This window comes from Polyodon spathula, chromosome 1, assembly GCF_017654505.1.
Source record: "Polyodon spathula isolate WHYD16114869_AA chromosome 1, ASM1765450v1, whole genome shotgun sequence".
In the NCBI taxonomy this organism is placed as follows: Eukaryota; Metazoa; Chordata; class Actinopteri; order Acipenseriformes; family Polyodontidae; genus Polyodon; species Polyodon spathula.
The window spans coordinates 107011013-107037334 of record NC_054534.1 but is presented as its reverse complement, the minus strand read 5'-3'; the positions used below and the strand labels follow the sequence as shown (position 1 = coordinate 107037334).

General features: G+C 44.3%; 1 protein-coding gene across 1 annotated transcript in view; it reads right to left on the bottom strand.

The window, feature by feature from the left end:
* Window positions 1-26322, bottom strand: part of LOC121329953 (disintegrin and metalloproteinase domain-containing protein 33-like) — a 98316-nt gene that overhangs the window by 36764 nt on the left and 35230 nt on the right. The window contains exons 3-4 of the mRNA XM_041276499.1: window positions 20819-20895; window positions 1725-1803 (exon numbers count right to left, since the gene is read on the bottom strand). Coding sequence (XP_041132433.1) covers window positions 1725-1803; window positions 20819-20895 — 156 coding nt within the window. The remainder of the gene's footprint in view (window positions 1-1724; window positions 1804-20818; window positions 20896-26322) is intronic.

Genomic DNA, 26322 nt, shown 5'->3' with positions numbered 1-26322 from the left:
ACATACAGTATTGTTTGTTCGCACGGCACCCATTATACATTATGAATCAAGCTTACTTTAAAAATGAAGTGCATGATAATCAAGTCTAAAATCAATCGCCTTACTTCTAACACTGGTTCTTTGCCTGTTATTTATTTATTATTATTTTATTACTTTTATTAGGATTCTTTACACAAGTGCAGAAATAAAGATACCTTTTGTCTTGCTGCAGGTTACAAATGGTCTGCTAGAAGCTAGACAATCGGAGTGGAATCGGCCTAAAGCACAGAAAGTGACTAGGTGCCAGGAAGCACAGGGAATTTCAAATATGTACCGTTATGTAAAGTAAACAACTAAAAGATCACGTAGTGGCTTGAAAAGCCTTGGCTATCACTCCTTTAATCATTTTAGCACAAAAACTCGGGCTGGAGTCCCTTACTCTAGGGACATGGTGATTAATCATCAATACAAAACAAGTGCTTATTTAGTCTGCTACTGCCCTGTTGCCACTGTACTCGTCAATGACCTGTTCTCCAAGCAATCCCATTGTGTCTAGATATCGACCAGCAGTGACTGTAGGGTTGCACTGTGCTGTCACTAGGACACTCACAGCTATCAGCCACACTAGCACATACCAATCACCCACTCCTTCGCTGACTGAGCATGCTGCAGCTTTTATCACACTGTCACATATTTATTTCTATATGTACTATTCGTTTCAATAGCAGTTTAACAGCATGTGGCAATATGACATTTAGATGGGAAATGAGTGGCGAACATGGGCCATAACTTTTGGGTGCAGTTGATTAATTAAATATAAAAAAAATGTCAAAAGCATTGTTGAGTTAAAATTAACAATAGTTAATGAGTTTTGATGTCAGGCAGCCTGAGAACTGAACAGATCAAACAGCATTTGGGCATCCCAGTGCACCCTTTAGCTCTATTGCAACAAAGCACATGCAATAGATTATTTATGAAAACAGAGACTAGACAACACTACCAGGGTATACATATTTTACACTATGTTCTTGGGGCTCTCCTTTCGAGATACTGTACCTCTGCCCTTAAATTAGCTTGTAGATAAGTGGAGAACAGGGGGCAAGGATAGCTGCCCTTCCCTGTCAAACGAAGCCAAAAAGCAGGTGGAAGCTGGAGAGGGGGAATGAACTCTGATGCACAGCGGGGACGTAACGGATTGAGGTAAGATATAAATCTGGTCATCGGACGTACTGCTTATCAAAGGACAAATAATATACCAGCTATTCGACTGACGATTTGATCTGGTATTTGAAGCACCTAAAATATGCTTGACATTTACATGATTTGATCAAAGGTTAGAAATCAATACCAGAACCACCGCTTTGCTTAATAAGCAAGCATAAAATAAGTAGTATTCGCCAATGGTCTTTTGGTGACATTAATGATTACAAACAATTCCACTGTCTGTATTTGATTTTTCAGTGAGTTTACTGTGCATCCATAGCTGCAAGTGTGTTAAGCCTCATACAGCTACAGATACAGTCTCATACAAATTCTCTTTCCTCTCTTACTTTGCAGTGGCAACTCAGTTACAATGTTTGACTCAGCTCTGGCTGTGCAAAGACAGAGATCTGTTTTAATTGCTATCCCTAATATTGAGAGTGACTGTGTATTTAAGATAGTACAAAATAGTTATTTCATAGGAAGGAAGAATGAGACAGCTTGGCTTGGCTCTGTAATGGATCAATATTTAGTACTTTACTTACTGTGTAATTTGGCGCTATTGTCACTGGTACCCCATCCTCAGTATAATGGGTCTCTGTGAAATCCTGGCCCAGCAGCTGACTGTAAAAAAAACAAAAAAAAAAAAAAAAAAAACACATACAAATAAACTCAGTGGGATAGGAAACTCTTCAACATTTCACTGCATTTATTGTATATTGAAACAAAACAAGTAGGTTTAATTTGACTATTTACTGTTTTATAATGTATATAGTTGACATGACATTGGAATAAAGTGAACGCAAAGTATGGTGTAATATTTTACCTCTTGTCAGTCTGACTTGTTTTCCTGACTGTTTGTCTGCCTGTCTGCCTGCTTGTCTGTCTGTCTGTCTGTCTACCTGCCTGCCTGTCTGCCTGCCTGCCTGCCTGTCTGCCTGCCTGTCTGTCTGCCTGCCTGCCTGTCTGTCTGCCTGTCTGCCTGCCTGCCTGTCTGTCTGTCTGCCTCTGCCTGCCTGTCTGCCTGTCTGTCTGTCTGCCTGTCTGCCTGCCTGTCTGCCTGCCTGCCTGTCTGCCTGTCTGTCTGTCTGCCTCTGTCTGCCTGTCTGCCTGTCTGTCCTGCCTGTCTGCCTGTCTGTCTGTGCCTGTCTGCCTGTCTGTCTGTCTGTCTGTCTGCCTGCCTGTCTGTCTGTCTGCTGCCTGCCTGTCTGCTTGTCTGTCTGCCTGCCTGCCTGCTTGTCTGTCTGCCTGCCTGTCTGCCTGCCTGCCTGCCTGTCTGCCTGCCTGCCTGTCTGCTTGTCTGCCTGCCTGCCTGCCTGCCTGTCTGCCTGTCTGTCTACCTGTCTGCCTTGTCTGCTGTCTGTCTGTCTGCTCTGTCTGTCTGCCTGCCTGCCTGCCTGCCTGTCTGCTTGCCTGTCTGTCTGCCTGTCTGTCTGCCTGCCTGCTTGTCTGTCTGCCTGTCTGTCTGCCTGCCTGCCTGCTTGTCTGTCTGCCTGCCTGCCTGCCTGTCTGCCTGTCTGTCTGTCTGCCTGCCTGCTTGTCTGTCTGTCTGCCTGTCTGCTTGTCTGTCTGCCTGCCTGCCTGCCTGTCTGTCTGTCTGCCTGCCTGTCTGCCTGCCTGTCTTTGCCTGCCTGCCTGTGCCTGTCTTTTGGTCTGTCTGCCTGCCGCCTGCTGTCTTTCTGTCTGTCCTTTGCCTGTCTGCACCTTCCTGCCTTTATTTGATTTTACCTAATAGAACCCAATACTGTCTGTCTGTCTGTCTGTCTGTCTCTGCCTGTCTGTCTGTCTGTCTGCCTGCCTGCCTGCCTGCTTGTCTGTCTTTCGGTCTGTCTGCCTGCTGCCTGTCTTTTGGTCTGTCTGCCTGCCGCCTGCTGTCTTTCTGTCTGTCCTTTAAAAGTATGCACTTTCCCATTTATTTGATTTTACCTAATAGAACCCAATACACCTCAATAGAGTCAAATATGCTCTACCCAAACTCAATACTTTAAACACCAATTGAGTAACTTCTTATTATTTTCCATCATGACAAGCTCCAATCTAATGACTCGACAACGATCGTTCTCTCTCTCTCTCTCTCTCTCTCTCTCTCTCTCTCTCTCTCTCTCTCTCTCTCTCATTGTTTTTAGTGGATGAATGTGCATGTCTATTACAGGCTCTCAAAACCCCTGTATATCCTCAGTAGGTGAAATGTAATTTGAAATGTGTCAGTTTTGCACTGGGGAGCAATAACCTTTAAAAGCTAGGCTCCTAACTTGGTGAAGTATGTGTACAGTGAATAAAAACTGCAGTCATCAACATCAAAACCAATGAATTACCCCTGTCATGCAGCAGCTATGAATCCCTATGTGCTATTTTTAAAAACCCTGCCGTAATGTCTGTAGATTTTTCTTGGAATGGACCCCAGTCAGCCCCCCTCCAGCTTCTTCTCACGGGAGGGGGGCTTTTAATTCCAGGCAGCAGCAATTAAGCAACCTTCAATCACATCTAGAGCAGAGAGGCCCAATCACACAGCTTCCATGTAAGGCAATGCTGGTAGTCCTAAGGGGACCATGTACACAAACAAACATATGGAGTATGGGATTTGTTTATAGAGAGTTACCGCTGTGATGGGAACCAGGTCTGAACTAATTACTCAACAATGATTCATATGTGCTTTATCTGCATCCAAGCCCTGTTGTGTCTGCATATTATATGAACAGAACCAAGTGTAATGAAAGTGTCTTCAAGGACTGTAATCATTTTAAGATGTCCAAGAACAGTCTTGGGAAAGTGTTGTGACTTTCTCAGGATTCACTGTAAAAACTCAAGCAGTGATACAAGTGGAGTAGTGGGACGGGCCAAAGGTTACAGCAGAGCACACAGCAGGGTTCTACTGGGTGTTCTTTCCAGGATACCACTGTATTCGTATTTTTGATAGTACCTGGAGGGGAAAATCATTAACAGACAAAAAATGGTCCATCAGTAGATGTGATTTTATTGAAGCATGGCTCTCATAGCCAGACTTTTTATCAATTACAATATTTGCTTTTAAACATCTAGCTTTGTACTGTACATTTTGCTCAAAACCTTTTTCTTTTTTTATTAATAGCTATTGTAAAATGTGTATTTCAAAATGCAACCCTTGGTTTTAGACTCTGAAATTATTGCTAGCAGTTACTGGTAGGCAAATTCTGTTCGGTTGCCTAGAGTAAAGCAAGATTGCTTGCACTTTTCTACAGTTTCAGAATAGTTTAGCTGTTTTTGTGGTTATTATACACATGTTTGTAATTGTGGTTTTTACTGATTATGTTTGATAAAGACATTGTAATGTTATTGCAAATATTACGGAGAAGAAAAACATAATGCTTTAACTAAACTTAGCTGATGAATTGTTTTGCTAACAGCACATTTCCATGTTGAGGTAATATATACCAGGATTAACCCTTATAAAAGTTTACCATAGTAAAAGCACAGCAAAGTGTAATAAAGCATAGTGAAAGCATAGGAAAGCAATGTAAAGAACAGTGAGGTATGGTAAAGCATATTAATAAACATGGTAAACCAGGGTAGAGTATGGTTAATATATGGTGGAAAAAGCAGGTAAAAGTGCAAAAATACCCTGGTCAACTTGTATAAGGGAAGGACCAGTCCGAGGTACAAAAGAGCTGGGCTGATCTGCATTCATGGTTATAGAGCTTTTAACCTCATCTCATCTTACAGGACAGACTTTGCAACGGCAGTGTATCACACAATACAGCCCGCTACACCTGCACTGATGTAAGTACACATACATTCTGCTTTTCCACCCATTGAGGAAGTTGCAGTACTAAAAAGTAACATGATAAAATCTTTGTCAAATGTTATATGTCTTCATCATATCAACTGAAAAGGATGTGTTAACTTTGCAGCCTCCTCAGTAAATTTTGATGTACAGCTACTTTTGCTTTTCACCTGCATGTTTTCAGCTTCGTTTTTTTTTTTTTTAATTTAGTCGTTGCCAATTATTTTTGTTATTTACTCCCCATTTGAAATGGCCAATTATTATGTAGACTCAGCCCTGCGGTGACCAAGGAGAGTGAAGACGAACACAAGCTGTCCTCCGAAGCGTCTGTTGTTAGCTGATCGCTTCTTTACACACTGCGGATTCACCATGCAGTCGCCCAGGAGCTACAGCATGGGAGGACAATGCAGCTCCTAGGCAGCTAACAGGCAAGCCTGCAGACACCCGGCCAGACTACAGGGGTCGCTGATGCACTTTGAACGGAGGACACCTTTGCCGACCTAAACCCTCACCCTCCCAGTGATGCTAAGCCAATTGAGCAACGCCTCCTGGGAACTCTTGTCCACGGTCGGCTGTGGAATGGCCCAGACTCGAACCGGCGACGTCCAGGCTATAAGGTGCATCCTGCACTCACGCAGAGCGCCTTTACTGGATGCACTCGGGAGCCCCTGTTTTCAGTTTTTTTGAAAGAAACTGACATTTAAAATCCTTTTAACTGATTTTGTGCAATTTTTGAACATTTGAAATGTAGTCAGTTACCATCTTTTGAACTATGCTAGTCTTTAGATAGTCATTACGATTGTGTGCATGATGTGTCTTTCCGTTCTCTGCAAAACATTTTTGTTGTTCTGTTATAGTGGTTAACACTTAAATCAGGGTTTTGTTATCAACAAGAAAATCTAACAGGTGCACAGAAAGTCAGGCAGTACAATCTCATTTAATCTACATAAAAAAACAACAACAAAGATGTTTTCCAGGAAATTAAACTGTTGACGCCTGTCCTGATGACCTCATTCAATTCTTGATGGCAAGGTGTGTGCTTATAGCGTGCAACACCATAATATTATTTCTACTAAGTTACTTTTTCTACTACTACAGAGATGTTTACAGAATAATGTTGTATATACTGTACACTACACTCCAAAAAGATTTGGGAAAACTAGGTTTGACACTAGCTTTAGCGAGCATAAACAGCAGCACATTTAACTGTGAAATCACACTTTAATTTTGAGGTATAATATAATATACAATTTCACTCACCTGTACTCATATCACAATTAAACTATAGTGTGTTAGTGTAATCTCTAGATAGAAATATTGCAAGTCAGGCTGTAACAGGGAGAGATCTGTGCTGACTCTGCTGGCGTGTTCACGGGCTGCAGGAAGAGGGCGGCAGTCGCCCAACAACCGCCTGTGAGTCATGGCAGTGACACGGGGAGGTGGGAAAGTGTGAGTGTGGACTTTCCCCCTCTCTGAATGGCCGAGAGGCGGGTCTTGGGTGATTGTCGGTCCTATAAAGTAATGCTCTGTTGTTTCCTCAGGTCTGCCCACTTAGACGCGCTAAGGGTGCGGACACTTTGATTCAGGACCGGGAATCAGCGAGACAGAGAGAGAGAGCGGGGAACCCTTGGGCAGACCCCGGCGTATTGTGAAAGAGCAGACGAGATAGCCGAGAGAGTAGGACGGTGATCCGGGTCGTGCGGGTAGCGGCGACCGGGATAACGCTGCCGAGTGCAGCACCTTTTATTTGTAGTTTTATTACTGTTTTATTTTCCCTTGTTCTTTTCGCCTTCTGTTTTCATTATTATTTCCTTGAGCACCTGCGAGTGCATTTGCAGGTCGTGTACCAGCTGTGGTATTTCCGTGGTGCTGTCTATCATCGTTGATAGGCAGCCCACGGTCAACAGTGCCCTCTACCGGAGAAAAAAAAATCAAGGAAAGAAAAAGAGCCGGCCTAAAATAAAACTGGGCACCTGTGTGGTGTTTCCCAAATACACCTGTCTGTCTCCTTGTCAGTGAATTACCCACCACCCTTCCACACGTGGTGTCAGAAGTGGGATTCACTGGCACTGCCCCAAGCAGTGCAGCTATAGAAGGAGCAGACGAGCCATGGATGCTACGCAGTTTGCTGCGATGATGGACCTCCTGCGCCAGACGCTCACCGCAGCAGTGCAAGGGGCGGCAAGACCCGCAGCTCCAGACCCCCAGTTGCAACGCCCCACAAAAATGACGGCCGAGGATCGACCTGACGCCTATTTGGAGGTGTTTGAAGCTATGGCGACCTCGGCCGGGTGGGATCCAGCCCGGTGGGCTAGTTACCTGCTTCCTCAGCTCACGGGGGAGGCGCAAGCAGCAGCGAGAACGCTGTCCCCGGAACGGATGATGGATTACCCCACGCTGAAAACCGTCATCCTTAATCGCGTGGGGGCCACACCGGAGGGGTATCGGAAGAAATTCCGAGAGGAGCAGTTTGCGGTAGGGGAGCCCCCACGAGCCATCGCCCACCGTCTGAAGGATTACGCACTGGGTTGGTTGAACCCGGAGCTGAACACCAAAGCCAGGGTGGTGGAGATGATCGTGGTGGAGCGCTTCCTGGAGTGTCTAGCCCCGGGACCTCGGCTGTGGGTCCAGCGGCAGGCACCAGACACGCTGGACCGGGCGGTCGAACTTGCCGAGCGGTACCAGGCAGCAGAACCAACGCCCGCGAAACTGCCCGGGAGGAGTGCGGCTACTGGATCGCCCCCTCAACTGGCCCCAGAAAGGGCGAAGGGACTGGGGGGAAGGGGTAGTCCAGGATTTGGTCGGGGGGTGTCGGCGGGAGCTCCCGGCCCGGGTACTGGGGCAGGGTGGGGATACCCACGGGCTGCTGCAGTGTCGGACCGGGGTCTCGCGCGGACGCCTTATCGGCGGGCCCCTTTTATGGCTCCAGTGTTTTCCCCTCTTTCCAAAACTTCGGGGAGAGAAACCAGCCCACCGAGGTGTTGGACGTGCAGGGAGGTGGGCCACCTCTCCCGGGACTGCCCCGTGATGGAGTGTGACCTCAGCCGACCAGGTAGGCACGTTCAATTACCTCAGTCGCTTCAGCACACGGGTTTTGTTATTCCTGTGACAGTGGATGGTACAAAAACCCAGGCTCTCCTGGATTCAGGGTGTAGTCAGTCTCTAGTACAGGAGAGCCTAATCTCACCGGGGCATAAACGTATATTGGGACGGGTGCATATTAAATGTATTCATGGGGATGTCCGCTCCTATCCCAAGATAAATGTGTGTATGACTATTGGCCAGCAGGTGACGCAGGTGCAGGTAGGATTATGTCCTCGATTGCCGGTACCAGTAGTTCTGGGACGGGACTGTGAGCAGTTTAAAGATTGGTTGGCTGCTCTGACAGCCCCGTCTTCTTTATTGGCTAAGAAAGAGGAAGTAATTGGAGAGATTTTTCCCTTTCGCGATCCAGAATGGTTTTGCCATAGATTTAAACCCCGTAAAACTAAACGGGAGCGTCGGATCGCTAAGAATGAGGGCTGGCAATGGAGGGAGTCGGAGAAGTTCCAGGTGGGGGCGGTTGGTGAAGAGTCCGGGGGGGAGGTCGCGGAGCCAGCGCAGGGGTCTGGCTCGGCTGCCTCTGCTCGGGACCGACCTGACCCCGAGTTGGAAGCCATGGGAGCTGATTTCTTAGCTCGCTCCCGTGACTTCCGACTCGAGCAAGGGCGTGACGACGTGCTGGGCAGGCTCTTTGACCAAGCAGCGGTGGTTAATGGTCGGGTGGTCGAGCCCAGACGCGCCGCCACGTACCCCCACTTTGAAATTGATCGAGACCTACTGTACCGTGTTGATAAATTACCCCAGACCGGTGAAGTGCGTCATCAGTTGCTCATTCCTCAGCCCTTTAAGGAGGATTTGTTGCAGCTGGCTCACGCTATTCCCCTGTCTGGTCATTTGGGAAGGGATAAAACTAAAGCAAGGCTTGTGTCACGGTTCTTCTGGCTGGGGCTGGATGGCGATGTTAAGCGGTTTTGTGAGCGTTGTGGGGAATGTCAGAAGGCCAGCCCTAGAGCCGTTCCACGAGCCCCACTGGTGCCTTTGCCCCTAGTGGAAGCTCCGTTTGAGCGTATTGGGATGGACATAGTTGGGCCACTAGAAAGGAGTGCGGCAGGATACACCCACCTACTTGTCATTCTGGATTACGCTACGCGTTATCCAGAGGCAATTCCCCTCCGATCTATGTCCGCTAAGTCTGTTGCCAACGAGCTTGTGAAGGTTTTCTCCCGGGTGGGGATTCCCAAAGAGATACTAACCGATCAAGGCACCAATTTTATGTCCCGGCTAATCCGCGGAACATGTAAGCTTTTGGGAATTAAGACCATTAGGACCTCTGTGTTTCATCCTCAGACAGACGGTTTGGTGGAACGCTTTAATAAGACCCTTAAGAACATGTTGCGCAGGTTTATTCGTAGTGATGTGCGTTACTGGGACCAGCTGATTCCTCCCCTTCTCTTTGCGATCAGAGAGGTTCCCCAGGCTTCCACGGGGTTTTCACCATTCGAGCTGCTGTATGGGCGGAGACCCCGGGGCGTGCTCGATCTGGTCAGAGAGATGTGGGAGGAGCAGCAGGACAATTCGACCAATACAGTCCGGTATGTGTTGGACCTGCGCAAACGTCTTGAGTCTGTGGGGAAATGGGCGCATGACAATTTGCAGCAGGCGCAGCACAGACAGGAGACACAATATAACCGAGGAGCCCGGTTGCGCACATTTCAGCCGGGGGATAAGGTACTTCTATTATTACCCAGTTCTGAGTCGAAACTCTTGGCTAAGTGGCAAGGACCCTTTGAGGTTACACGCCAGGTTGGGAAGGTGGACTATGAGATCTGCCAGCCGGAGCGACGGACAGAGAAACACATTTACCATATCAATCTTTTAAAGCCTTGGTTACAGCCAGAGGCGTTGTTAGTGGCGCATGCAGATGACGTCACGGACCTGGGACCTGATCTTTCTGTGTTGGCAAGAAAAGGATCGGTACAGATTGCTGAGAATCTGACACCAACGCAGAAATGTCAGGCTCACGGTCTGGTGGCGGAGTTTCCTGACGTGTTCTCTTCAGTCCCGGGGCAGACTCGAGTAGCCCATCATCACATTGATATTGAGCCGGGGGCGCTAGTTCGCCAGAGGCCGTACCGTATACCTGAGCGTAAAAGACAGGTAATAAAAGCGGAAATTGACGAAATGCTGAGACTGGGGGTAATAGAAGAGTCCCAAAGTGACTGGAACAGTCCGATCGTTTTAGTCGATAAGCCAGACGGGTCAACTCGATTTTGCATTGATTTCAGACGAATCAATGAGAAATCGAAATTTGACGCTTATCCGATGCCCCGAGTAGATGAGTTGCTGGAGCGTCTAGGCACGGCTCATTTTATGACGACACTGGATTTAACGAAGGGGTACTGGCAGATACCCCTGACTCCGGAATCTAGAGAGAGGACGGCGTTTTCGACTCCCTTCGGGTTGTACCAATTCAGGACCATGCCCTTTGGGTTGCACGGAGCCCCCGCCACTTTCCAGCGGATGATGGATCGCATCTTGCGGCCCCATCAGCAGTACGCCGCTGCTTACATAGATGACGTGGTTATCCACAGTGAGGATTGGCCGAGTCATCTGTGTAAGGTAGCGGCGGTGCTGCAATCCTTGCGGGAGGCGGGGCTCACTGCTAACCCAAAGAAGTGTGCCATTGGGAAGAGTGAGTCGGAGTATTTGGGGTATCGAGTAGGGGGCGGCCAGATCAGACCGCTAGTTGCTAAGGTGAAAGCCTTGGCTGACTGGCCGGTTCCTACAACCAAAACCCAGGTGCGCTCATTCTTGGGACTAGCGGGCTATTATAGAAAGTTCATCCCGAGTTTCGCTACGCTCGCTGCTCCCTTGACAGACCTCACCCGGAAGGCTGCCCCAAATACGGTTCAGTGGACGGAGTCGTGCCAGAGGGCCTTTCTCGCCTTGAAGCGGAGGCTGTGTAGTAAGCCAGTACTATGCAGCCCGGATTTTGGTAAGAGGTTCACCCTGCAGACGGATGCGTCAGAGACAGGTCTCGGGGCAGTGTTGTCGCAGGAGGTTCGGGGAAGCGAGCACCCAGTCCTGTATATCAGCAGGAAGCTCCTTCCCCGCGAGAAAAATTATAGCACCATCGAGAAGGAGTGTCTCGCGGTAAAATGGGCAGTCGAGTCACTCCGGTACTACCTCCTGGGGCGACACTTCACCCTGGTTACAGATCATGCCCCCTTAGCATGGCTTCACCGGATGAAAGATAGCAACGCCAGAATCACACGGTGGTACTTGGCCTTGCAGCCCTATGCCTTCAGGGTAGTCCACCGAGCAGGAAAGCTGCATCAAAACGCAGACTTTTTCTCTCGGGAAGGCATGGGGGTGTAAGATTTTCGAATGAACCGGTGGTGTCATTCTGAGGGGAAGGATATGTAACAGGGAGAGATCTGTGCTGACTCTGCTGGCGTGTTCACAGGGCTGCAGGAAGAGGGCGGCAGTCTTCCAACAACCGCCTGTGAGTCATGGCAGTGACACGGGGAGGTGGGAAAGTGTGTGTGTGGACTTTCCCCCTCTCTGAATGGCCGAGAGGCGGGTCTTGGGTGATTGTCGGTCCTATAAAGTAATGCTCTGTTGTTTCCTCAGGTCTGCCCACTTAGACGCGCTAAGGGTGCGGACACTTTGATTCAGGACCGGGAATCAGCGAGACAGAGAGAGAGAGCGGGGAACCCTTGGGCAGACCCCGGCGTATTGTGAAAGAGCAGACGAGATAGCCGAGAGAGTAGGACGGTGATCCGGGTCGTGCGGGTAGCGGCGACCGGGATAACGCTGCCGAGTGCAGCACCTTTTATTTGTAGTTTTATTACTGTTTTATTTTCCCTTGTTCTTTTCGCCTTCTGTTTTCATTATTATTTCCTTGAGCACCTGCGAGTGCATTTGCAGGTCGTGTACCAGCTGTGGTATTTCCGTGGTGCTGTCTATCATCGTTGATAGGCAGCCCACGGTCAACAGTGCCCTCTACCGGAGAAAAAAAAAATCAAGGAAAGAAAAAGAGCCGGCCTAAAATAAAACTGGGCACCTGTGTGGTGTTTCCCAAATACACCTGTCTGTCTCCTTGTCAGTGAATTACCCACACCCCTTCCACACAGGCCTTAAACCTTTTTGGAAAAATAAACCCCAGAAGGTTTCAGCTGTAATTATGATAACTCAGTGGCCGGGAGTATAACAATCTCCAGGAACTACTTAAATGAACAACAAAAACAGGTCATCAAGATTCTGTTTCTATTTTGCTTGGGTTCAATACATTTAAAAGCTTATTGGAGTCTGAAAGTTGTAGAGGCTCAGACTTTCAACATCGCCGAACTTAGACTCTTGTGAAAACAACACACCAACTGGCTCTGGTATATATATATATATATATATATATATATATATATATATATATATATATATATATATATATATATATATATACACACCAGTATTTTATATAAGCCAAGTGACTTTTATCACCGAATCTGTATGTTACAGAATTAACGTATGTCCTGGAGTGTGTTATATAGAGAATAGTGCATGGGGTAGTAGTGTGTGATAAGAGAATGTAATGTCCACCTAAGATGCTTATCCAAGCATGCTTTTGACTGTGTAGGGGGTTAGATAACTACACAATGTAAATGCACGCAATATACTTTGGTTTGTTTTTTTAATATTTAGAAAGACAGCTATCAAATAAAGAGCACACAGGTTGAGTTGTGTAATTGCAATAACTATAGCAACAGCTACTGCCATGGAAACTATACAAAAATGAAATAGTTATATAACATTGTTTTTTTTTGTTAATTTCTAAAGGTCTGTAACTTGCACATGAAACTAGGAGTCTATGATACACGTTTAGAGAATATAAAAATCGAAGCTGAGTCTGGCATACAGACAGGCAGACAGACAGACAAACGTCCACACTAATGAATATGAAATGAATGTTTCCAGCCAATCAACTTGATGGAATTTTCATAAAAGAGACAAAACAGATAACAACGCAAATGTTGGATACTTTTTCCTGTGGACGAGTTGGTAGGATCATTGTGGTTTTTGCTAAGTACATGTTTTAAATTCAGAAATGCTTTTCAACCACACAATTACAGGGAGTACTCCAAGGCATCTCTCTCATTTTCTTATTGAACCGTTGAGTCCGAGGCATCTTTTACAAGGAGTTCCTGGCTCTGGCATAAACAATCCGACAAGCTTAAAATCCTACAACAAACTATAGAGACTGTTATATACAGTAATACGAATAAAGTCAAACACATTGCTCTCATCCCCAAAAGAATAAAGAAACATCACTGTTAAGCAATTCTTGGAACCCTGACAGCTTCCTCTTGTTGACCCCAGCAGCAACATGACCCTTTTACTCCACTCAGTCAGTAAAAAAAAAAAAAAAACATTTTGTCACCATCTGCCAGCAATCTCCCAACTGCCCCATGTCATTTTCCAGGCCATAACTATCACCTATATCACCTATATTTACTCTTTCCTGGACATCAGACATCTGAAGTAGCTGTTCTGAGTGTGATACACACACACACACACACACATATATATGTATAGACAAAACACTGGTTACATTTGTTGTGGCAAGTTGCCTATACTGTAAGATCTGTACAGAGACACATTCTATAAAGCCAACCAAGGCTCCATTACAGTAAATGTAATAATTGCAGTCATGAAATAAACAATTTACAAAGTACTTTAGTTAGCAGCAACAGGTGTAAGTCTGCAGGCAGGCACTGTGTTTATAGTAGTCCATGTGCTGAGAAGAGCAAATTACCTTATCAGTGGGGACAGTATATTATCACACCCATACCCAGTACAGGCACTATGACAGCTTTTATAAGGGGCGCTCATAAACACTGATAGCCATTTGAAATTCCTTTTGGTCCTGGATAGCATAAACAATATCCCACACAGCTTCTTAGCTCGTGACATTGATACAACATTCGAAGCCATTAAGAACTGTCCATGTATTGTAACAACGATATGAAAGGACACTGAGCTAACAAAAGAACATAGACAGTATATGTTTAAATGCATGTGTTGTACTCTAGAAAGAGTGCAATGAAGAGGGACCAGAATTATTCCTAGTTTAAAAGGCACATCATATGCAGACAGGCTAAAAGAATTGAATCTATTCAGTCTTGAACAAAGAAGACTATGCAGCGATCTGATTCAAGCATTCAAAATTCTAAAACGTATTGAAAATGTCGACCCAAGGGACTATTTCGACCTGAATAAAGAAACAAGGACCAGGGGTCACAAATGGACATTAGACAAAGGGGCATTCATAACAGAATATGCAAGGCACTTTTTTACACAGAGAATTGTGAGGGTCTGGAACCAACCCCCCAGTAATGTTGATCCTTCAAGAAGCTGCTGGAAATTCTCGGATCAATAAATTACTAACAACCAAATTAACAAGATGGGCCGAATGACCTCCTCTAGTTTGTAACCTTTCTGATGTTCTTAAGTGTGAATTTGATTTTGTAATAGTTTTTTTCTTTTTGAAGTTCAATAGAGGTCAGTGCGTTTGTAATCCTGTCTTCCTACTTCAAGAGGTGAGACTGAATAGCACCTATGCATTAGACTCCATTAAGCTTTGTCTCTCCTTGTCAGGAACCAATTGAAGCTTTTTGCATGTTTTCAATTTATCCTTCAGGTGATCTCTTGAAGTAGGAAGGTTGAGATATGAAATTAATGCGATAACTAAAATCTGCATTAAAAAAGTACTGTAAGTCTGCTTTAATTTAAGTATGCTACTATTTCATGTATTGTTACTATCATGCATTCTGCACTTTACACTGTATTTATTGTACTATTTCATGTATTATGCACTTTCCACTGTATTTAATGTACTATTTCATGTATTCTGCACTTTCCACTGTATTTATTGTACTATTTCAAGTATTATGCACTTTCCACTGTATTTAGTGTACTATTTAATGTATTATGCTACTATCATGTATTATGTACTTTCCATTGTATATCATGTATTATGCATTTCCCTATATTTGAAGTATTATGGATTTTCTTGTACTTACTACATCTTGTATTGATTGATTGATTGATTAGCTACTGTGCCTGTAATGCTAGCAATTCCCTCATGGTTATAGGAGCCCAGCAATGATGCTGTTGGATTCAGCAGGCAAGCTGGCTTGGGAAATGCATGCAACCGACCAGGCAGGCACACGGATGCAGGAAATGTTACAACTGCTTTAGGAAACAGAAATTAAGCGAACCGAATATGAATCGGCAGAAAGAAATGTTGAATCACAAAAAAGACCCACCCTGAATCGGAAACTGACAGAGTAAAAGCGGGGAAGGTTATCATGTCTCTAAAATAACACACTGTAATAACATAGATGACTGTGTAGTTTTAAAGCTACTACACATTTAATAATACAAATTGTAGGTAACATATATTTTGTAATTAAACTGTAATGTGGTTGTCTTGTATCGGTTGTGTATTTACAATGTAATTACATATCTAAAAAGCACATGTAGCTACACTAGTTACAGTGTAATAAAAGATTGTAAAGTTACATGCTCAAATCTCAGATGCTAGCATCTACATGGGAAAGCTCTTAAGTCATAACTAGTGCTTTAAATGGGCCTAATTCCTTTGGATAGTGACTGTATAATGGGGCAATGTTACATGAAGCTGGTCGGTGTGTTAAATCAGAGAAGAACACATTCCATAATGTCTCAATACGCACTACACGACCTCCATTCAAATCTTTTCTGCGAATATGCAAAACATAGTTCCACGTTACAAAAATAGAACGAAAAAAGAAGACAAACGAATGAATAAATAATAACCCCTTCTTATGAATTATGTATTTCTGTACTTTTCTTCAGAAAATACTGTTTCCAGAATTGATTTGACTGATTATTTAAATCTCTTTTAGGATTAACCCTTAGAGATCTCATGAACAACAGTGTCAAGAAAAAAAAGGCCTCCTGTTTTAAACAATTCTACTGTTTTCTAGATATGAATCATAACAAAATATTGTTTTGTTATGAGAGTTGTATACAGGAAGAGAACACTGAGCTGGCCAATCCAGCTGCTAGCTGCTTCTCCAAACACTTCCTTTCCTTAGCCCGAAAGCAAGTAAGCACTATACAGCTATTACCAAAAATTTTGCATCACCCTATAGAATTAACTCAATTTGTTTCATAAAGTCAAATGAAACTTTATAAGGTTACGTTAACATATTGAACTACATACCACTTTGCAGTTTAAAGATATGTAACTTTTTTTTTTTTTTTTTGTGAAGAGAGAAGGGATCTGAGCTGCAAATCTCCCTCCTGACCAGAAAGGGCGCTGTGATGGGTGGTATGTTTTCTCATAGAGGGGCAGACTTGATGGTAGATGGCAACCGGAAGTCAGCCATTTTGGAGAAAGTGCGCAGCTGTGAATCTGATCAACAACTCCATTTTGGTCAGCTGTGGGGCATGCAGCAATTGGAAAGACCGGGGCCCTGGGCTCATCACGAGAAGGGGATGCTGTTTTGTTTATGTGTGTTTGTAAACTTGTGTGTCTTGTTCTAGAGGATTAAAGAGCCAGAGAATCTGCAGCCAGGGAGCCAGCCTATCACTGAAGCACTTTTCACTACTTCACAGCCACACACAGCACAGCACCGCACCAGCAGCATCGGACACAGAGCACAGTTACATGCACCGTTGAACGCATTGTGTGTTGTTTGACCAGTGACCAAGTCAAGGTTTTCCAAACACACACACTAAACATGAAACACAAACACAAGACAGTGAGTGAAATTAAGTGCTAGTGGTGATTATAGTATGTGAAATGCTGGGGTGAAACGTGATGTCTGGGTTAATGCTGGCTTGTACTCCAGCTCCAGATTGTGTTACTGATAGTCTAAAAGACAAACAACAGCTACAGCCGACACTTTACAAACACAAAACAAACACTCACGGTTCTCAGCAATTGCTACTCCTTTCAAGGTTATCTCCAACAATTTACAAAAGGGAAAGATCACTTTCACTACGCCCCCTATTTATACCCTCGCTCATGACCCCTAGGTTAACGAGCGCATCCACTCCTCCAATCCTCGGATGTCCCGCCGTCTCCCATCCGAGTCATTGAACTTGGGTGCCGTAGCTCAGCCCCCTTCCTAAATGATGGTCGGGAAGGAGATCTAACACCAAGAATTGTTCGATCTCTTTACAGGCAGGCAGTGCACTGGCAGGAGTACATCGCCCTCATAGAGAAGATGCGTGCGCTGCTTCAGGCTAGCCCTGGGATGGAACCGGCAGCTGACACGTAATGCTAAAAACCTGGGTACAGAAGATTGCTTGCCTACAATGCCCTTGTGACAGAAATACAATGAATCTTGGTTGTAAATCTCCCTCCCGACATGTGAGGGTACTATGCGAGGACTGAGTTCTTTGGACGGGCTGGCTTGACAGTTCTTTCCCTGGGTCGGGAAGTCGGTCAGTGTGGAAAAAGGCGAGACTCTGTTGCAAGAATGTATTGACCTGGAAGGGAAACAATGGCCACGGAATGTAAAGGCAGCTGCAATCGTCTACCAAAGGGTCATGCATGACAGCACATAAGGGGGATGGAGAATCGTAATCTGTTCCTTCGTATTGGTTTGTAGTGGTCTCGAGCCAGAAGGACAGTAAAAAGTGTATTTAAATTGAAAACATGAGTGTTGTGTTTTTGTTTGTTTGTAAATGTCTTGTCTTGTCTTGTACGTTACGAGACAGTTAGGGGCCAGCAAGAAACCGGACAACACTGCACCTTTTGTCACGAATATAAACTGTATCACCCACCACGAGAACTAACTTCATGTCTAAATGTTTAAATGAACATATAAATTGTTGCAAATTCAGTCCATTAGGAACTCTGTTTATCACCCGTAGACGGACGGATTGGTGGAACATTTTAATCAGACGTTAAAACAGATGCTGAGGCGGTTGGTCAGCCAAGAGCAGAAACATTGCCAAACGAACTTAAACTGGCTCAGCATCGTCAGAAGCAACAGTACAACAAACAAGCTCAAATACGGACCTTTTGACCAGAAGACAAGGTACTGTTGCTACTTCCCACTTCGGAGTCTAAACTGTATGCTAAGTGGCAGGGACCATATGAGGCAAAAGGGGGATTGGTAAAGTAAATTATGAGATTATACAACCTGATCACCGAAATGAAACCCAAATTTACGTGTGGACTTTTGTAAGGTGAATGTCATCTCCAAGTTCGATGAGTATCCTATGCCCCGAGCAAATGAGCTCCTCAACCAACTTGGAAAAGTAAGGTTGATCTCAACTTTGGCCCTGACGAAGGGATACTGGCAAATTCCCCTCACTAAGAGCTCACAAGAGAAAACTGCTTTCTCAACCCCAGGTGCTTTCTCAACCCCAGATGCTTTCTCAACCCCAGATGGCCTGTTCCATTTCCAGACCACGCCATTTGGACTGCATGGAGCCCCGGCCATCTTTCAAAGATTGATGTACCAGGTCCTTGCACCCCATCAGAAGTATGCTGTCACGTATGCTGATGATGTGGTTAGTTTTAGCTCAACCTGGAAAGAGCAAATTATTAGACTTTTGGGCATCCTACAGTCTCTAAGGGAGATGGGGCTGACGGTTAATCTGGGTAAGTGTACCACTGTGAGATTTCGAAATATAACATGAAATACTGTACAGTACTACTATTATGGCTTGCCATAGACTTTTGTAATATCATTTTGTAGTTTCTTTGATTACATGATGTTAAATAATCAAAATGAGAAATATAATGGCTCACGTGATTAGAAAAAACTGCCCTGAAGTAGTTGCTCTGTGCATTAATGATTAGACAATTGCTTGCATCATCAGTGATGAAGGATCAGGTGACAAAAACGTGGAGCTCGGCGGTTTCGGATCAGATGATACAGACGCCACAGTTTGATTGATTATGCTTTTCTGTTATGCTACAATCTTTTTTTTTTTTTTAGACAGCTTGTAATACATTTTTTTTGTATTGAACATTTTAATGCTATAGCTACTTTGGAGGCTACTCTAATGTATTATTTTGTGTAGTTTTCACACTTGACTCTCCAAATTCTTACTTACAGAGATTATGTAAAGCCATTTATTCTAGTGGATCGAAAATGTCATGTGTTTATATATATATATTTTTTTAAATGTAGCGACTTTTATTCTAGCTTTTTTCACCTACAAATGTGGCTTTTCATGATATCCTTTTGCACTGCACACTGTAGCTTTAAAGTTTAATGTTTGTTTTGTGAAAAGATTTGAAATGACAAAACAGTGGACATACTGCAGCAACTTTTAATTGTATTTCACCAATCAACAAATATGTTAGCTGCACTTCTTGATTCTTTAGCGTGACTGTGTGTTGTGCTCTACCTTTGAATTTTAAGCATGCCTAATTGTAAACGTAATTTATCTACCTAATAATTAATATTAATAATGCTACATTTCTACATCAAGGGTTGACTTTTCCTGGTAGTTTACGCTCCTGGTGAACAGCAAACTGACATCAGCGTTACTCCAGTGGCACTGCACCAAGAACCTCTTCCTTACTGCACATCCTGCCATGAGCTCATCAGGGAGACATAGAGGAAATAGAAAACTTCATTCCCACAGCCCCTTGCACACCACTGCCAGGGTACTGTACACTACTGGCATGCAGTCACTGTATAGGTCTAAGTACTGCGCTCATTGTTATCTGAATCTTAGAATCAGCTCGGGAATAGGGAAATTGTGTATTCACATCTCAAGGAAATGACTGGGAATCCCACATGGACACTGTCAATTAATGTTTTTTTTTTTAATTCTGTGCTCTAAACTATTACGCACTGATATCCCAATTTATAATGGTGAACCAAAAATGGTACCAGTGAGTAATTGTAAAGATATCTGTTTAAAAATGACAGAGTCCTCATGGTAGGTTTTGTCAGAGTCCTCCCTTGTGGGGAGTTTTTTTTTTATCCAGCAAGCACATACACACAGCCCCCCCCCCCCCCCACCCCCCCACCCACCCACACACACACCCACACATACACATGCCCAAACGACATTGAAAACCCTTGCTTTTCAGACTTATTACGCCATTCATTTAAACAAATTCTCTAGAATTGAATAGTGAGCAAAATGTTCTCCCCCATTTATAAAAGGAGCAGTTGTCATTGTTTTTATTGCTACGTATTTATGACATAAAGGCATTTAATAAGTCATCCATAATCCTACACGGTTCAGCAGAATAACTTATCCTTATTTCCTAACGATAGTAGCATCACAAATTGTAACATTTATTTTCTCAAATTGCAGATATACCAAATGCACATTGCTACAGATGAACTATATATAAATATATAATTTAATGTATTTGGTTTTTTCAGATCAGCGCATTTCTTTTACTGTAGATTGGTGCTGTAAATGTACTTTTACAGTGACACAATCATTTATTTTTTGTATTTCTTAATTCACACCATCAGAGATGTGTTTATGTGTGAGACAGGCATTTCTAGTGGGTACTATAAAGGAACTATACTAAGTGTTAAAAAAAAAAAACCTCTTTCTGTGACATTGAAAAAACATATATGCATTATAAAGTATAGCATGGAGGGCTGAACAATTATCATAGTAAAACTATACATGCAGTGATGCACATCAAGGATATAAGGATGGTTTGATCAAACTGGGATTTTTATTTGTCAAGCTGGCTCATAGCTTTGTACCCCTCTGTATATCTGCAGTATCCTGTCATTGTGATTCAGAGAAACCTCGGCTCAGATCAGGTGTTGATAGATGAACAATACTCACTGATTGCGTTCAATCTCCATCACCAGCTCCCGGCCCTCAGCCCACACCGATAACTCTCCCCTGGCTGGGTGCTGCATCTGCGGGAGAAGGAGGAGAAGAAGCAATGGCAGTTCATATCTGCGGCACACGATAGGCTGGGCAACCACAAACCTGTTCCAGTACTGTTGCATCACATCACACTTATCAGATTCCAGCATGAAAAGGAACCGCATGTAAATCCCTGCTGTAGTTCATCGATGCTAGGACCCAAATAAAAATGTATGTTTAGAACAAGCCCGCTACAAGAAAGACCTTGATGCTGTAGTACCTGTCTCTGACAAATACAACATGCAGTATAGGGAGGCCCAGATGGTTTTTTACCATGCCTGTAACTATGCTAGAAAAAATTACCTTTATCATCCACTTCTAAACGCTACATTTCTGAAGTGTGTGATTTGAAAAATGGTCTCTCAGGTTGTGCAGGTATAATTTCTATCTCCTCTGAAACTCCGATTTTGTATCGAGATCCCACAGTTGCCACAGCTGCAATAGTTACATTTAAGCGTGATAATTAATGATCTATGCAGAAGCAACAATAGAAATTCACACATACACACAATAGGATATTAATCAGGTAATGAGATGTTCTGTAAATGTAGAGGTTCTGAGAACTTCAGGGAAAATATCTTGCCTAGGTCAGACTGAAATCAGACTGGACCAGAGCCCCCGGCATGTAATTCAACACCGTTGGAGGTTCCCTGCCCATGAGAGGCACGAGAGAATCAGGAATGAAAGTTCACCCTTGTAGAGAGGTTTGCGAGGGCCAGGGCTGAGGTCACAAAAGGGGCAACAAAGACAAAATTCTTATTGGTTCAGCCTGCCTATACTGAACCTTGCCTGTGCAGACTCAAGTTTCTAGCATGCCAGTCCATTAACATTCACTACATTCACACAATTCACCGCCCCCACAGCACTGCATTATTCTGAACAGCGTTTTAAACTTTATTTCATCCATTCATCTGATACTATCTTTTTTTTTTTTTTAAACTGCGTCAGATTTTTTTGTGACATTCTGTCCCGTCCTTGATGATCTGTTTGCAGCAGTACAGATGATTTGCTACAGTACGTAAATGGGCTTGCTCCCTTCATGTTTACCTCCTACGCCCCTAGTCGTTCCCTACCCCCTACCATTGCATTTCTTGTGAGTAAAAACCCTTCTGTTCACACTTCCATTTTCAAGGCAACCTCATGCAAATGTAGTTACTGGTTTGTGGATAAGAAGCATGGAAGTCATCAGTGAACAGGTCATCTACTGGACACAACACTATACATAATGTTGGCAGATACTGGTAGAGAACCACATCTAAATTAACCATATATTTCCTTGAGAATAAATTCCAAGTTGGTGATTTGTTCTCCTAATTAGGTATGACTAGATTCAACCTCTTGGGGATTCTGGAATGCTACACTAGTCAAATGTTCTTTCATTTACTTTTCTTGTCTTAAAAGTCTGAATTGCTTAATAATGCTGTCTGTACTTTCTGATCCCTTCTTTGTTTAAGTACAGCGCCTATAGAAAGTCTACACCCTCTTTCAAAATTTTTACCTTTTGTTGCCTTATAGCCTGGAATTAAAATGCATTAAAAATGTTTTTTTTTTTTTTCATTTATCTACACATCCTACCCCACAACTCCCCCCCCCCCTTGTAATAGCAATCGTAAATTAGCTCAGGTGTAACCAATCGCCTTCAAAATCGCACACCAAGTTAAGTGGCTTCCACCTGTGTAAAATTGTTGTGATTCACATGATTTCAGGATAAATTCAGCAGTTCCTGTAGATTCCCTCTGCTGGGTAGTGCAATTCAAAGCAAAGGCTCAACCATGAGCACCAAGGCACTTTCAAAACAACTCTAGAACAATGTTGTTGAAAGGCACAGATCAGGGGATGGGTATAAACTGGATGACCGAGCAAGAAGGAGACTGATCAGAGAGGCTACCAAGATGCCAATGGCAACTTTGCAAGAGGCAAAGTTTACAGGCTTTTATGGCCAAGACTGGTCAAACTGTGCATGTGACAACAATATCCCAAGCACTCCACAAATCTGGCCTGTATGGCAGGGTGTCAAGAAGGAAGCCATTACTCAAGTAATCCCACCTTGAATCCCATTTGAAGTATGCAAAACAACAAATCAGGAGATTCTGTAGCCATGTGGCAAAAAGTTTTGTGGTCTAACGAAACTAAAATGGAATTTTTTGGCCTAAATGCAAAGCGTTATGTTTGGCGCAAACCCAACACAGCGCATCAACCAAAAAACACCATCCCTACTGTGAAGTGTGCTGGTAGCAGCATCATGTTTGGGGATGTTTCTCATCAGGATGTCAGGATAGAAGGGAAAATGAAGGGAGAAAAGTACAGAGACGTCCTTGAGGAAAACCTGCTGCCCTCTGCAAGAAAGCTGAAACTGTTCACCTTTCAGCATGACAACTACCCAAATCACACAGCCAAAGCGACACTGGAGTGGCTAAAGAACAAAAAGGTAAATATCCTTGAGCCCCGACCTAAATCCAAAAATTTGTGGTATGAATTGAAGATTGCTGTCCATCAACGCTCCCCAAGGAACTTCACAGAGCTTGAACAGTTTTGTAAAGAAGAATGGTCCAATATTGACAAATCGAGGTGTGCAAAGTTGATAGAGACCTATCCCAACAGACTCACATCTGTAATTGCAGCCACAGGTGCGTCCACCAAGTATTAACTCAGGGGGGCGGAGACTTATCCAATTACGATCTTTCAGTTTTGTATTTTTTATATATCATTTTTTTCTCAAAAAAACTTTTTTCCCCTTAACAGTGTGGAGTATGGTGTATAGATAAGTGGAAAAAAATCCTCATTTAAATGCATGAAACTTTGAGGCACTGACACAACAAAATGTGAAAAAATTCAAGGGGGTGTAGACTTTCTATAGGCATTGTACTTCCTGGTACCAGTTTAAGGAACTGATAGAAAGTACTTCCCTTTTAAGAGAAAAAAAGTGTTAACGACAGAAAACAAATAAGCACTTGTCTTTTTAATCCCTTGTAATAGTGAAATACTACCAAGTGGTTGTGAACACAGATGCCATCTGAAGGGATCAGAGGGCTATAGTGTAGTAGTACTATGTGGGTGATCAATTCTATGTCACAGCTATTGCATAGTGCCAGGGGTGGAAATAGACGGTATCGCATCGCAATTTGCAAAGCGATACCATGATAAATGCGATGCACATGTATTTCACAGCTATTTCAGTTTATCTGCTTTGAAACACGTGTAAAATAAAGTACTGTAGATAATGCAGCAGTACTTTTTTTCTTTTCTTTTGGAAAATGTAGCGGTGCTTATGTCTGAAAGAGTAGGGTGCCAATGATTTAATAAAATTCAATAACACATGTTCGTGATCAGAGAATAAATGTTTTATTGATATGCGCTGCAACCAATCCCGCTTACCATGCTGCCAACGTGCTTTGGTGTCAGTTTAAAAGACGAGACGAGAGACACGCATCAAGGGTAAAAACAGAATTTTTTTTTTTTTTTTTTTTTTAAATACCAATTGAAGTTAAAAATGGCAAGCAGTAGCAATTGTCCTCAGGTTTGTACTATTAAAAATTGGATTTCAGAACTCGATGCCGGAAATTTATGGCTAAAGTACAGAAGCGCTGATGGTAAGCATGTTGACTCTATATACTGTCAACTTTGCACAAAATATGAAGGCAAATTAAGAGGCTGTCACAAAGACGGTCGGAGTGGGTGACGTCAGACCAGAAACAGGAAATAAACAACAAGAGAGGTGGAGTTTGGTGGAGCTGAGCGAATGGTCTCGCTCAGCATTTAATGAATGAACCGACAGACAGAAAATAAACGGTTGTAACAAACAAAAATACAGGACACGGCACATTCGCCAAAACAAGAGACAAACAAAATGGACTATACAGACAAACACAGTGAGCTGATTTAACGATTATTATTATTCTTATTATTCTTATTATTACCTCCGTCTCCAATCCCGTTCTCCACTCACCAAACACACAACCCCGAGTGAGTGAAAACATGCTGCTTTTATGCAGCTGTATCGAGACTCGACTGCTAATCAATCATTCAACTGGAGTCACGATACAACTGCACATGAATTAATAAAGTGCAACTCCCCGTGCTCACATATTACTTTTTACTTGCACGTGAAGTGCTGTGCAATCCTCGTGCCTAAATATAAATATATATTTTAAACACTCGTGTTACACAGACCTGTTTATATCCTGTGTACCGATGATTATACACCAACATTAAAACACAACACATGGCCTCAATGGCCACCTCCCCCCTTAAAATCCCAAAAGTCTCGCTCAAAGTCCTGGGCCAAGAACAGGGACTTTAAGGGGTTGATGGGAGGCAATGCTGCCAGTAGCCAGGCTGCTACTGGCCATGCTGTCAGCAGACGTGCTGACAGTGAGGCGAATCTCTCCTCCCGCTGTATCACTGGCAGCAGAAATGCTGCCAAAGGTGCGGCTGTCAGTCGATGACTCCTTCAGCCGGGGCAAGTCCAGCAGAGGAAAAGCTGCTGGGATTGGTGGTCTCCTGACCTCTCCTCCCTTTTTAGCCTGGAGCTCCCTCTGGGGGGACTCCAGCCCCCCGAACTCCTGAGCGAAATTTCTGCAGGGAAAGGCGGTCTCCTAACCTCTCCCCCCGTTTTCATAGCCGGCAGCTCCCTCTGGTGGGGCTCCGGCCACACTGACCCCTGCGGCCAAGCAGAGCTGACTGCGACCCCTGGCGAAGCAGTTCCAGTGACCCCAGGCGATGCGGAGCAGCTGGCAACTCCAGGCAATGCGGAGCAGGTTGGCAACCCCAGGCGATGCGAAGCAACAAGCAACCCCAGGCGATGCGGAGCAACAGGCAACCCCTGGCAATGTGGAACGGCTGACAACCCCAGGCGATGTGGAGCAACAAGCAACTCCAGGTGATGCGGAGCAACAGGAAACCCCAGGCAATGTGGAACGGCTGACAACCCCAGGCGATGCGGAGCAACAGGCAACCCCAGGCAATGTGGAACGGCTGACAACCCCAGGCGATGCGGAGCAACAGGCAACCCCAGGCGATGCGGAGCAACAGGAAACCCCAGACAATGCGGAGCAACAGGAAACCCCAGGCGATGCGGAGCAACAGGAAACCCCAGACGATGCGGAGCAACAGGAAACCCCAGGCGATGCGGAGCAACAGGCAACCCCAGGCAATGCGGAGCAACAGGAAACCCCAGACGATGCGGAGCAACAGGAAACCCCAGGCGATGCGGAGCAACAGGCAACCCCAGGCAATGCGGAGCAACAGGAAACCCCAGACGATGCGGAGCAACAGGAAACCCCAGGCGATGCGGAGCAACAGGCAACCCCAGGCAATGCGGAGCAACAGGAAACCCCAGACGATGTGGAGCAACAGGAAACCCCAGGCGATGCGGAGCAACAGGAAACCCCAGGCAATGCGGAGCAACAGGAAACCCC